At 51.1% G+C, this 14387-nt stretch overlaps 1 protein-coding gene across 6 annotated transcripts in view; it reads left to right on the forward strand.

Annotated features, from left to right (window-relative positions):
* Window positions 1–14387, forward strand: part of LOC105467155 (follistatin like 4) — a 555957-nt gene that overhangs the window by 426100 nt on the left and 115470 nt on the right. For all 6 annotated transcript variants that reach the window (XM_071098467.1, XM_011716594.2, XM_071098468.1 and 3 more), the window contains 2 exons: window positions 7240–7433; window positions 11143–11266. In XM_071098467.1, the coding sequence (XP_070954568.1) occupies window positions 7240–7433; window positions 11143–11266 (318 nt within the window). The remainder of the gene's footprint in view (window positions 1–7239; window positions 7434–11142; window positions 11267–14387) is intronic.

The raw sequence follows: 14387 nt of genomic DNA on the forward strand, positions 1-14387 counted from the left end.
TACACAATGCCTCCCTCCCCTTGGTGCTTCGGAGTCTCCCAGTCCCACCCACACCTTTAACAGGAGCTTCACCTGCCACAGAATGAAGATGGTCCCTTTGAGCACAGTCTGGCAGGGGCACACGTGGCTGATGGAATATTTACAATGTCTCCCTTGCTTCCCTTTGTTTTGCAATAGAAAGTGTTTCTTTGATGGGCATTTAATTCCAGAGACTGGTACCTGCTACCTATCTCCCTTTGCTCAAAAATTACATGTGGATGTGCCTGTTCTCCTGCTATAATCATCTTCCTCTGTGTGGAGGGAGTGCAGTGGGAATGGGAGAACATTAGAATCTTCAAAGAGGGACAATTATTGAGGGAACTAGATTAATGAGGTGTCATAACAACTTAGCCGGATCTGCGACTGACCTTTCTCATGGAGAACGGGCTTGATAAATGTAGTTCATTACCAAGTTCTGACATGAAAATAGGATCACACTCTGGGCTGCTCGGCAGGCTGATCAATATTTTATCTGCCAAAGCAGGCCTGGTCTGGGAGCAGGAGGAGCCCCACGCATGTGCTGGCAAGGAGCCCAAGGCAAGGGCCAGGGGCTGGCCAGGCCAGCCCCGTGGCATGGAGGGCACTCAGGCCAGCAGGAAGGTGGCTGAGCCCTTCACAGAGCCTGTCAATGATGCTGTCAGTGTCAGGCTGACCGGGACATGCAGCCTGTCTCCCTGAGAAGCCCCAGACGGGGCATGTGCACTGGCGGGCGGGAGGGAGGGCGGGAGGGAGATCAGGACATCTTCTCTCTTCTGTTTAGCCATGAGCACTGATTTAGTGGCCAACGTGTCCCAGGCCCCACAGTAAAGGGGACAAAGACAAATGAGCCATACCCCTCCCTTGGGGCTTTGAGCCCATGTCACCAAGAGAAGACCCCAGGCCTGGCCAACCACTTGCTGATGTCCTCACATTTCCTTGCATGTCATGACCCTGGAAGGCAGTAAGAGGCTATTATTATCCCCATTTTAAGATAAGGAATAGGAATAGGAAGGGCAGGGGAGTGAATGCCTTTCCTAAGGTCTCACAGCTAAAGTCAGGTGGTCTCCTGATCCCCCAGCCAGTGCTCTGCCTGGCCTTGTGGTGACTGTCATTAGCAGTGTTGATATCAGGTAGACACGGCAGCCTATGATGAAGTCTGCGTCCACCTGAAGACCTTAGACAAGGTTGTTACAGGGTGAGCCTGTCACCCTGGCTGCTTCATGAGACTGTCTGCCCTGGAGCCACAGAACTCTGGTCCTCTCATTCAACAAGCATTTCATACTGTATTGCTGCATGGGGAACTGTCCACTTCAACCCCTGCCTGCTCAGAACGTGTAATCCCATTGAGGGGACCTAGCAGATGCTGAAAGCAGCCCATCCAGCTTCTCTCAGTCAACCCCAGAGGTAATGTGCAGCTTGGGTGGACGATTCCCCATAACACTTGCCAAGAGCATCCTATCCCAGGCACCTGCAGCTTCAGTCTGAGGGCATTTTCTAATCTCAGGCGTGTGCTCAGTCCTCATTTGAGAGGTCCAGAACTGCTAGCTGGAGGTGGTGAATTCCTCCAAGAGCAACCTCAGCTAACAGGGATGGAAGTCGATAGAAAAATATCCCGGCTCCCTCCCACCTCAGTGGAGCAATTCTGCGGTGTGTCCCTCTGAGGACCCCATGGGATTGAGCCCCCATTGCCCACAGCGGCAGCCCACTCATGATTGCACCCTTTGTTGGCTTTTCTCCCTTCCCAGTCTACTTCCTGTTCCTTCCAGCACTTCTTGGGATCATCTTCAAATATGCTGCTTGCCCCTAGATCCTCATCTCAGGGACTGCTTTGGGGGAGCCCAAACTAAGGCTGAGGCAAGCCTCACCCAGAAATGATTTCATAGCAAGCAGAAAGGAAGGCTGAGGGAGAAAGCAGTCCTGTGTGTGTGTGTGTGTGTGTGTGTGTGTGTGTGTGTGTGTGTGTGTGTGTGTGTGTGTAAGTGGACAGGCTTCCTATAGACGAGGTAGATTGGCCTAAGACAGGAAGGGAGTGGGGCAGCATGAGAAAGGGGAGCTGTGTTCAGAGCACAGGGAGTTTCCAGCTATAGAGGGGGCTTCCCTGAAATTCTCCAAACCTCACTGTAAGGCTTGACCTAGCCAAGGTTACCGCAAAGGCAAAAACAAAATCCCCTTATTTGTGACAGCACAAATTTCTCTTTACCTGGAAACCAGCAAGACTCAGAGGAAACACTGAAATGACTTCCAAACATGTGGGCTGAAACCTCTTCAGTCCAAATCACGGCAGTCCTGCCCACTCATGCAGGAGGTCCCCTGCGGGTCGCAACTGGGAAGCCCCTGCTGAGCCTCATTCGAGGCATGGACGTCAAGGTTATATGCAAGCATCCCAACTTCTCTCTGGAAGAGTCACGCCTCTGGATTAATCAATGCTGAAGTTCAACTATATTCCGAGTCTCCCCATCCCAGGCTAAGCTGGAGAGGCCCTGGCAATGGGATCTGGGCGCCAGCTCAGGGCTCCTCATGGCATGCTCTTGCACCATTCTCTCAAACTCCTGACCTCAGGTGATCCACCCACCTCGGCCTCCCAAAGTGCTAGGACTACAGGCATGAGCCACCGCACCCGGCCTGCCACCATCATTCTCAACATCATCTTGACCATCACACACGAGGGCAACAGGGAGGGGTGGGGTGATCCCCAAGCCTCTGCCACGCACCCCAGGGTCCTTCCCTCTGAAGGAGGAAAGTATCCTGTGGACCAAGGCTAAGACTGGACCCTGCCCTTGTCCGGAGAGATCTGATTCCCTCCCTCCCTGGGAGCCAGGTCCCACACACACAGCATCAGGGCACGGAGAGTGATGAAGGTAAGGGGTGCCAGCTTATGTCAGGTGATGTTTAAGCAGCGGCCAAGATGAGTACACCAGGTGGAGATTTGGGTGAATAGCACTCCAGCCAGGGGGACAGTCAATGCCAGGCCTCTGGGCAGGAACATACCCAGTGATCACTGCTGCTGAAGTTGTCCCCCCTGGTCCCCCCACACCCCCTGCCTCTCTTGCAGTCACCTGTGTGAAATTGCTGGGCAGGTGGGCAGGGCTGACTGGGGTGAAGATAAGAAAGAGATGAACCTTGGGTGTTGACACTTTCTTCCCAAAATGATTGGAATTTGAGAAGAATAGAAGGAAGATCAGAAAACAGACCTTGGAGCCCACACAGCAGACGAGGGCTGGACCACGTGAAAGAGTTCATTTCAGTCATGGGCTCAGTGTCACTCATGGAGAGGGCCCAGCTTCACTTCTGGCCAGCAGTGTGTTGGCAGCAGCTGCCTCTGGGAGGTAGATTTCAGGATGATTTATCTTCTCTTTATATTTATTTGTGCTTTCCAAGTGGTTCTTTGATGGGCATGTATTTCTTTTAGAATTAGACAAATGTTTGAAACTGGAAGTGGGGAGGGAGCCTTTAGCTGAAGACCATGTCCTGTGGTGTCCAAAATGCCCAGTGCTCCACACAGCTGTGTCACTCCTATCTGACCCCACAGTGAAACCAGCAGAGGGCAGGAATGTAAAAATAAAACTGGAATTTGGTAACCTATGACTTTGACACACCTTGCTAGGAAGATACCCATCCTGGAAGTCAAGGCCAGCTGTGAGGGAGGAAAGCTATCCTGGGAGACTGAGCCAGAGGCTGCAGCTTTGGGGCACCTGCCTCTGGGGGCTGGAAGAAGTCAAGGAAGGAAGTTTTCCTTCCCCCACCCCACCATAAGCCCTATGGAATTCGGATGACAGAGGCAGGGAGTGAAGGCAGGGAGCCACCAAGAGGGAAACCCTTAGAGATGAAGGATCAAAATCCTTCCCAGAAAGAGAGTTTGGGCTTTGGGATGTTGAGTGATCATCTGCACAGAAGCAGAGCTCCCACCATCAGGCCACCTTTCCTCCAGGGTCCACAGCCCTTCCCCAGTGCTATCAGGCACCAGAGGAGCTCAGTAATTTTGGACAAATGACTTCATGATTTGAGTTTGGGCAGAGTTCTCTCTTGCAATTCATTAAAGCACAATTTTTCCTGGGATAAAGAATAATTTAAGATTCCCTTCCTGGAATCCCTTGGTTCATCTCAGGACCCCAGTGGCAAGCTTGGCCCAGGGATGGAGTGCCCTCAGTAAAGGGAAGAAATGACAAAGGAAGTTTTGAACAGCATGATGTGTGGGGCCACACACTTCCCCACGGCCTTGGAGGCTCTGCCTGGGTTGCCCCACTGCCCTCTCCCGCCTGTCTTGTTTCACTCTCCACCTGACTCAGCCCCTCCAGCCCAGCCACACCAGCTTTCACCAGTCTCCAGATGTGCCGCACCATGGCTCCTACACACACAGTCCTGCTCCTGGCCTGCTCTTCCCTCCCACAACTCCTCATCCTACAGGTCTCATCCTGAACATCCCTCCCTTGGCCTCCCACCACAGGCACCCAGAGTCCCTAGGACTAGAAGCTGCCTAGCATCAGGCACACAGTATGTAAATAAACGCTGGTAAAAGGACAGGAGGGGCCTGGCCAGTGTGGGCCCTAGCAAGGGGTGGGACCATGGGCTCAGGGAGCTGATGCTGGAGACCTGGGGAACCCACCCCTTTCCCCCAGATGATTAACTTCTAGACCTGCACATACCTTCCTGACCAGAAGGTGTCTGCTGGGCAGTTGCCAGGGTGAAGCAGCCAGCAGTCTGTGCTCACAGGCAGCTGTGAGGATGTGAGGAGGGGCTGAGCCTGGGGAGGATGCCGCAGCACCCCACTTCCATCCCAGCAAGACCCACCTGGATGGTTCCCCCGCCTGCCGGTGTTGGAGGTGTCTAGCTGCAGACCCCTGCTCACAGGGAGCCCCCAGCTACACCATGTAGCTCTACAGACTTGGGAAACGGGTTTGCCAGCTGGTGATCCCAAGAACTCCCAGGGCGCTCTCTATGCCTAGGCCGGCCTGGCCACTGGGGTCCTGAGACGAAACAAGAGGTTCCAGAAGGGAATCTTGCCCAGAGCAGCTGGCAGCTCAGAAGTGGTTTACACCCCACCAAGGTCCAGGAGGAAGGTTGGGGGGATCTGCAAGGATGGGGCATCCTGCCCTTCTGACCCAGCCTGGCCTCACCTTCAGGTTGCCCTGCTGTGGCATGTTCTTTGGAGCCTGATTACTCACCAGCATTTCTGAGTACAGCCTCTTCCTGACACCATATCCACCTGCTGTGTACGTCAGTTTTTCAGTATCTGGATATAAACACCCCCACTCCAGGAAGTCCTGGGAGCACCCCCAGTTCTGGCTCCTGCAGACCCTCCACACAGGCACACATCCATCTCCATTTACCCCAGCAGCCAGCCCCACCTCCACTTTCATTCTGTACCCCCACTTCTAGTCCGTTTGCCAGGACCAAATTTCAGCCTCTTTCAGACAGTGAGGAGCTAGACTCGGGCAAAACTATTCCTCCCTTTCCCCCAAACTGATCCTTATCCAGTCCTAGAAAAAGGAGGAACCCGGCAAGTTTTGTAGGGGGACAAAGCCACTGTTTTCAATGCCATGTAGCTCTACAGACTTGAGAATTGGGTTTGCCAACTGGAGGCCCCAAGAACTCTCAGGAATCAATATCCTACTAGTCAAAAGAGGGATGCGAGCAAGGTGAAGGGGTGGGAGAGAGGCATTCTTGTCAGAGCACAAAGACTCCCAGAGAGCAAATAGATCTGATTATATTGAACACAACAATTGATTTTTTTCTAAATAAACATGCAGGAGGAAATGGTAATGGGCATCTGTTTCTGGCGGAAATCAATTGACCCCAAATTAGAAGAAAATCTAGAAATATAAACAAGCACAAGAAAAAGTGGTTGGGCTGTCCAGGCTTATCAAGGGAGGGAAGAAGGGAGGGTATGAAGGAGGAAAAGAGGAAGGGTAGAAGAAAGAAACGGACAGACTTCCCCATCACCCCTTTCCCCCCAGTAGCTTCCCTGACAGTTGCCCTTCAGTAAATGTGGTTCCCATAATGACAAGGGAGGGAGTAGCTATCATGTTATGAGCCCTTACTGGGTGCCACGCCAGTGCAAAGGCCTGTATGTGCACATCTTATTTAATCCTCGTAACGACCCCGTGTGGGAGACACTGGTGTCTCCATTTCACGGATGAGATCACTGAGACACCCTGTCCAAGGCTACATGCATGGTGGCAGCAGAGCTGGAGCTCAAACCCATGGGACCTCAGAGCCCATGCTCTCTAGCACTTCTTCCTATTGACTCTCCAACTCTGGGATATTACCTCAGGCCCTAAATTGGCCTTGGAATTAAAGAGAAGCGCCCCAGGCTCCATCAACCCATTGGCCTTCAACCTGGAATGGTCAGTGAGGAGCCCGTGCCCATTCTCCAGGATTCAGCAAAGCCAGGCGCTGAAAGTACTCATCCCCCAGGGAGATGGGAAGTGGGACCGGAGGGGCTGCCCTCTCTGCTGACACTCCTGCAGCCCCAGTGTACGGGCCATGCCCTGCGTAGTGTCCATCCTAGAAGCCCGTCACCAGCAAGATAAACTACGCCATGCTGCAGTGCATCCCAGGCCTTACTTGCCCAAACCCTGCACGGTTCTGCTGCCGTTCAGCAAGCACGCCTGGGATAAAACGAGCTGTGTGCTTTGGTTTTAATGTTGTAAAGCTGCTTTTTGTTTCTTGGTCATAGACTTGTGTATGTGTTTGTTTTGAAGTAATCCAGCTCTGGGAGGGTACCTAATTAACATAAGCAGGGTTTATTAGTCCTGTTAACTAAAACTCCCTAATCTAGGAGGCCAAGTAGTCAAAAGCAGCCTTTAAGGTAGGATTAAGGCAAAAACCAGCGATTACAAAATGGAATTGGGGGCGGCTTTCCTAAAACCTCTGTGGGGCTGCCGCTATATATTCTGCTGGAAGAACTTCCCATTCCATCTGGCAGTTACTGTAGTCTGGCTTGTAGTAGGTGCTCAATAAATATTTGTCAGGTGGACAAACAGGTTCCCTCCAGCATTTGCATCATGTGTAGCATGCATTGCATGTTCGATCGATATTTATGGGATAAATTGGTGAGCAGAACACAAACAAGTCCCATTGACTACAGTTGCACCATGCACTGCACATAGTGAATGCCCAGTGCCTATTTGTGAGTGATATGGATGAATGGACCAGTGGCAAGAGCGTTCTCTCAAGACCACGGGATAAGTCTCGTTATAATAACCTCACCTTCTCTTTCAGGTGACACGTGCACCATAGCCGGCTATGCCCGCTTGAAGAACGTCCTTCTGGCGCTCCAGACCCGCCTGCAGCCACTCCGGGAAGGAGACAGCAGACAAGACCCTGCCTCCCAGAAGCGCCTCGTGGTGGAATCTCTGTTCAGGGACTTAGATGCAGATGGCAGTGGCCACCTCAGCAGCTCTGAACTGGCTCAGGTGGGCAAGGCGTTCAGTGAAAGTCACATTATGGGGGAATCCAGTTTTCCATTTCCCAACCCCTACTCCAGGTGTCTAAAAGCGTGTGTTCAATACCTCTGAGAACATCTCACAAACAAAATGAGGTCAGGTTCCTCTTCCCACCAGCCACCTTCAGCCTCTATTTACAAACAAGCTTTCACAGGCCCTCTCAGCTATCTGGCGAAAAACTCACTTCAGAGGGCCTGGTCTCTCATATTTTGACTGGGAAATCAATCTTTTCTTCGTTGAGTAGGAGTAGTTACTCAGCAGAAAAGTTACAAGGAAGCAGTGCTTGGTTTCCATTGAACACCATTGGAGCTATAACCTGGAAGTCCCCAAGTCTTCTACCTTAGGACATTACTGCTCCTTGGTATCCGAAGATTAAGAACCCAAACCTCAGCCTGCTTGTTTGCAGAAAGCCCTGTGTCTACCCGTCGACCCCCACCAAGCGCTGCTCTCATTTGGGAAAACACTTGCATTACACCCTGCGGTTTGCCTCCCTCCCCCGAGACTGCAGTGTTAACACAGCACACATGTCCTTTGTTGAGCTACAGGGTGGTGCAGGGGTAGTTAGTGTCTGCAGCGTAGAAAGCAAGGAAAGAGTGACCTCACTCACTGGGGCCACAGCCACTGCCAGTTGCAGGGAGGAGCCTGTAGAGTCCTGATGGTAGAAAAGCTGGGGTGGGCTGGAGGGGCCTGCATTCCTACTTCTGCTTACCGGTTTGTTTCTATGGGTCTGGAGCCCTAGAGCCACACCAAGCAGGTGCAAGATCTGCAAGGAGAGTGAGATCAGCCTCCCCAAGTTGGGTGGTGGGGGACGGTGGGCAGCTCTTTTCTTGTGACCACAGACTGTCCACCCAGTGGATGGATAATAAAGACAGGTCCCCACCTTTGATGCCAATTTAAAGAAATCTTAAACATGGCACAGGGACCTTCTTAAGTCTGTGGCCCAGTCATTGGGAGGAAGTAGGGTGGGGAGTGCCCTAGCATTCATTGAGCCATGTGCTTGACATTGAGCTAGGCCCTTGACCTGTGATTAATAAACTCAGAAGGGTTCATTGTTATGTAGGATAGTGGCAGAGAATGCAGACTTTAGAGTCAAACTGCCTAAGGTGAAGTGCTGCCTCCAGCATGTATGAGCTAGTGGACCGTGGGAGACAATGTCGTTTTGCTGTGCCTCTGTGTTCATCTGTGAACCTCACAGGGTCATCATGAGGGTTAAATGAGCTAAGACAGTGAATACCTTAGAGTGGTACCTGGCATGTGGTATGTTTCTTTCTTTTTTTCTTTTTTTCTTTTTTTAGACGTGGTCTCGTTCTGTCACCCAGGCTGGAGTGCAGCAGTACAATCTTGGCTCATTGCAGCCTCTGCCTCCCGGGCAGAAACCATTCTTGTGCCTCAGCCTCCCAAGTAGCTGGAATTACAGGCTTACACCACCACACACAGCTAATTTGTGCATTTTTAGTAGAGATGTGGTTTCACCATATTTGCGAGGCTGGTCTCAAACTCCTGACCTCAGGTGATCTGCCCACTTTGGCCTCTCAAAGTGCTGGGATTACAGGTGTGAGCCACCATGCTTGGCCACATGGTGCGCTTCAATAGAGAGAGTCATCAGTATTGTTGACATCATCATCATTATTATTATTATTTCCTCCTTAAATCTTTTGACCATCCTCTGCTGTAAGAAGGAGACTACTATTATCCCACTTCACAGATATTTTCAGATGAGGAAATTGAGGCTCTAAGAAATCAGACAACTTGCCTGAGTTGTTCACTGCCTGGGACATGATAGAACTGAGATAAAACCCTGGCAGGCTGACATGCATGCGTCTGCTCTCCTCAGAGCACTCGGAATCTCCCTGGGGAGAATGGCTCCCACCAAGAGGCACCGCATGGTTCCTTGAAGGTCTGTAGGGACAGCAAGTACCCACAGAACCCTAGCAAGGAGCAGCCACCAGAAGCTTTGGAACGTAGGCCCTCTGTTCCAGGCAGTCCTGAGCCTGCTTCCAGGAAGCACGTCGGGAATCTCAGATGACTCTGCTCTGCTCACCCATACCTGAGCGACTCATGCAAGCCCATTCAAGGCCTGCATCCCAGGAGGCTTGCTGCCCCTGGCCCCCAGGGCAACCACCCTGCCAGCATGTCACCACCTCCATCAGCACTAGGCCTCAGCTCTGGCTAAGACCCCGAGGGGCGGGTCCAGGGACCTACAGGTGACTCAGGCTGCTCTGAGAAAATCCCAGGTCCTGAGAGTTACAGCTACCTGCAGGAAGAACCACCTGGCAATTCCTCAAACCACCGAGCAGGGAGCACCGAGGGCAGGTGGCATCAGCTTGTCTTTAACAGAGGCCGCTGTGAGATCTTGGTATCCAGGCCCACACAGCTCCAGGTAAACAGAACCTTACCAGGCACTTCGTTCTAACCTGGCAGATATGTGGCCTGAGGCACCTGAAGCCATTAAGAAGTGTGGTAATTGGACAATGATTTCCTCTTTAAAATTTAATATAGTTAAAGTCCATTTCATAAATCTGCCAAGCAGAGCCCGGCTAAAGTGGGCCTTTCCTTGACACTGAATCAAAGGTGCTGGGAAAAAACTCGTCAGTCCTATAAAACGTTAATCAATTTCCAATGCAGAAATAGACAAAGGGAAATTTCCATCTTCAGAAGATTGATCTCAGGCGTTATGGTTGATCTCCCTTTTATCGAACACTCTTACTTGCTTGGTGAAGGGTCATTTTTTTAACATTATCACATTAAATTGCCTTTAATACAGCAGACCAAGCTGAGAATGTTAAATAAAGAGAAAATGCCTCTGCCTCCCTCCCCCCGCACCAAAATAAAACAAAATCATTTTCTTTCTTCTGAGATTTCCTTCTGAGCATTTTCTCTGCAAGACCTTCAGTTCCAAGCACACTGGCCTCTGGCCGTAGCTCCAGCTGAGTGAGGGTGCCTAGAATTTCTACCCTTAGTTACCTTGGGACATGTGGCTGATGGTGCTGGGCAGGCCTCTGTGTCTTATGGCTCAGACCACAGCTGGAGAGGAGTTTACTGTATCATCTGTGGCCTCCATGCCAGAGTCACAAAGGTGGACATCTGTGTCCCGGGCAGGACAGGGCAGGCAGGGGCGAAGCTCAGGTCTAGGTGGATAGAGCGGAGGGGTCTGGGAGTGTGCTGTGTCCAGGCAGCACTGCCTGCCATGGGTAAGGGCTGATGGGTGGTGGGTGGGTGCATGATGCAGCAGTGACCTCCAGCTCTACACAGCTGGAAGCTGGCGGAGCTCTGTCCGCATACTGAGTTCAGCCACGGTTTGCTGGGTTTATCTGATGGGGCCTTTTCTCTCCTGTCTCCCCATCTATAGCACACAGCAGTAGAGCAAGTGGCCTCAAGGATTCCCATCTCAGACGGTCTGGGTCTGTCTGCCTAGACAGGGAAAAGACACACCTGCACTCTAGTGTAGACTCTGCCCCAAGCACTGTGTGAACCTGGGGAAGCCACGTCCCCTCTCTGAGCCCCAGTTTTCTCATCCATAAAATGAAGGAGTCAGACAAGACAAAACCAAAGAGCTTCAGGTACCCCTCAAGGCCCACTGAACTGTCCCTGGATTCCCTCTTGGCCTGAGTCATTTTCATCAATGCCCGTGACTCTAAACTCACCTGACTCTGGCCTTGTTCTCCTCCTCACCCCACAGCATGTGCTGAAGAAGCAGGACCTGGATGAAGACTTACTTGGTTGCTCACCAGGTGACCTCCTCCGATTTGACGACTACAACAGTGACAGTTCCCTGACTCTCCGCGAGTTCTACATGGCCTTCCGTAAGTTGGGTTCTAGTGGGTAAAGGGCTTATTTCCCCAGGCGCTCCTGCACCAAAATGCTGTTGGGTGCCTGGAGTCTGTCCTCAGTTGTCTCCCAGGTTGGTTGCTTATACAGAGAAAAGCTGTTGAATTTGTTTTGCAACAAGCCTGAGCTTTAAGAAAAGACTAAATGGAGAGTGGATGGGGCCAGAGAGGGCTTGCCCTGTTCCTTTTGAATAAAGATTTTTCTCGCTCTTTGAGGGGCCAGGGCTGTAACTGAAGCATAGCCGTGAGGGCACTGTGAGCACCCCCCCACTTGGGGGTTCTATGACTGAAGGAGAAGGAAGCAGATTTTAGGGCTATCCTCAGGCTACAGCCTGGCCATGTGGGGAGCCCTGCCTGGAGGAAACCACCCTGCAGGAGGACCTGGAGGCTTGGCCATGCAGCAGCAGGGAGCAGTGACTACCCAAGGACAATGGAGAGTGAGGGTCCAAAGTGAAGAGAGGCAGGGGATCCCTGGAGAAGAAGGGAAAGTGGGTGCTCTTTGAAAACAGGAGGTACTCTGAGTGCCCCTCCAGGGAGTGCCTGGTGCATATGCAAGTGGATGGGTGCCTTCAGGACCTATATCTTTTACTAAGGTGATCTTCCAAGAGATTACATTAACCAGAGGCGGTGCTGGGACAGGACTTACAAGAAATGCAAGATACAAGAGCCCTGTGTAGCTCCAGGCAGGGCTCAGCAGAGGGGAGAGGAAAGGGCGGTGCTGGGCCCACGCTGGAGACTAGAGGGGACATCCTTGGCCCAAAAGAGATGAAGCCCCTTACGTTAGAAGATATTCAAGCTCTGCTTAAAGTGGGCAATGCATATACCCTTGGGTGTGACCTGCCAGCTCACAGTTCCTAAGCGCAAGCCCTGGCATTCAGGAGGTGGGTGCAAGCCCACCCCACCCCCAGGGGCCCTTAGCCACAGAGCCTGGCATCCTCCCTCAACCCCAGCCTTTACCTGGAGTCCCGTTTCCAGCAAAGTATTCCTGCTTCAGAGTGACATCTCTTTGGGCTGTTGCTATTCCACACCTTCACAAGGCCTGAAGAGGGATCCTTATGATTTGTTGGCAAGCAGGGCTCTTGTGGCAAATAGAGAGGTACTTGGATGACATAGAAGGAGAGAAACAAGTATGATTCTTCCCTATGGGAAGTGTCCATGAGCTTGACCTGGTTTCAGGGGCCTTTCTAGTTCATATCATCCTTAGTACCAAAGTCCACCCCCCAGTTCCAGGGCTTTGCGTGATTTACTGTGACTGTGCAGGGTCCCCATCATCCTCCTCCCTGCCCACTAGTCAAACTCATACCTGCCTGTGCTGGTTCATAATAAGGTGAGAGTGACTGGTAGACTTATCCTGCTGTGGAGGTGTTTGTCTTGTGGGCCAAAGAGATTATTTCCAGAAATACATCTGGAAATACATTTGGAATGTGTGGAAGTATCCACAACTCCCCACACCTGGTTCACAAGAGCCCATTGTTAAATTTTCAGGAATTTTGCAAGCAGTTAAACACTTGGTCGCATTAAATTGGCCACATTGGGAATATTTACATCATAGAAATTCACAGCACACATATGCTACCAAAAAAGGGAAGGGGGAGCATTTTTTCTTCTCTAGCGAGCCGGTTGTTAAACATTGACCTACATATCACTGGACAAGACCGTCTCTCCTGCCCTCGGAGTCTACTTCTGGCAATATCCTCCCTACCTGCCTCCCCACACTGAGACTCCTTGATGATTCCATGGAACATGAACAAGAGTAGGCTCGAGCAGCTAGGGCAGGTTACAGGAACAGCAGCTCTCCGAGTCAGGAAAGCAGCAACATGTTTTCTGGGGATAGTTCCAAGACATTCCCAAAAACGCCTTCTGAACCCAGACCCCTCTGCCAAAGGAGTGATGAAGGAAAAGCTCAGTGCGTTTTTAGAGCCAGAGGCCAAAACTGGACTTCAGGGATTTGCAGGGCATACTGGGCATCATTACTTAATGTCCCAGGATGCCATCATTAAGCAGATAATGGCACTGTTTGGGCACCATCTTGGTGCCTGGTACCACAGCAGCCTCTGCTTTATGAGCACAGTTCCTGTGAATGGGTCTGGGGCCAAACAGCAAGCTCTTGGCTTTGCTCGCAAGGAAATGGAAGCATCCCTATTGCCTATGATGAAAGAGGAGGCCTCTCCAGCTTCCCTAGTAAGGTCATTATAAACATGAGCTGCCCTGGAAAGGGAAGGACGTCATTACCTGACCTCCAGCCACATGTCTCATACAGAGCAATGTGGTGTCAGCTCCCTTCGTTCCTGGATTATTATTTGGAAAGCTTTATAATCATCATTTTTAAAACAAATTAGATTCTGCTGTCGCCTTGGACTTGTTTTGAACCAGACAGCCAAACCATTCATCACAGCCCAGCCCAAATAATAGATATGCAATAAAACGTAAACTCACAGCCATTAAGGAAGCCGCAAAATGAGTTAACCCCCACTATAAAGGCTTGACATGCAGCCACTTGGAGCATATGGGGATCAATGGTTTTTCAAAGTCACAGGAACTCTAAACTAAATTCCCATAGCTCTGGGAATAGATTTATGGTTCAGCGAATTTTAAATAGGTAATTGAAATGAGACATATAGGTACAAGTTATTATCCAGCAATCGATGGGCATTAAAGAAATCTCACTAAAACCCAGAAAGTAATATCTCAAACATTTCAGCAACAACATTCTGGATTTAATTTTAAAAACTAGAGCTGATGGGCTGGCAGAGGTTGAGGCATTAGCATTTTATTTTCTAGTCTCTATTTTGCTGGCGTCCTTGGGTGTAAGGCAGGGGGAGGTCTGTGGGGTGACTCCAGCTCTGTAGCCTACCGATGCAGAGTCAATCACTTTACTAAAGGATGTTGGGTTTGGGGCTGTTTTTCCCAGAGAAGGAAGTTGTATTTATCAGTTTTTGAGGTTTGTGGGAGAGGTCTCCTAAATCATGTCTTCCCATGCAGCTGGCCTGGCCCTGGCTGGGCCATGCTTGCCACAGTCTGCAGCCAGCAGGGGGTGATGCTAGGAGTCCCACAGCTGGTGGCTGTCTGTGCTGAGCTGGTTCGTGATGGGGCTGCA

The sequence above is a fragment of the Macaca nemestrina genome, chromosome 6 (assembly GCF_043159975.1).
Source record: "Macaca nemestrina isolate mMacNem1 chromosome 6, mMacNem.hap1, whole genome shotgun sequence".
Taxonomy (NCBI): domain Eukaryota; kingdom Metazoa; phylum Chordata; class Mammalia; order Primates; family Cercopithecidae; genus Macaca; species Macaca nemestrina.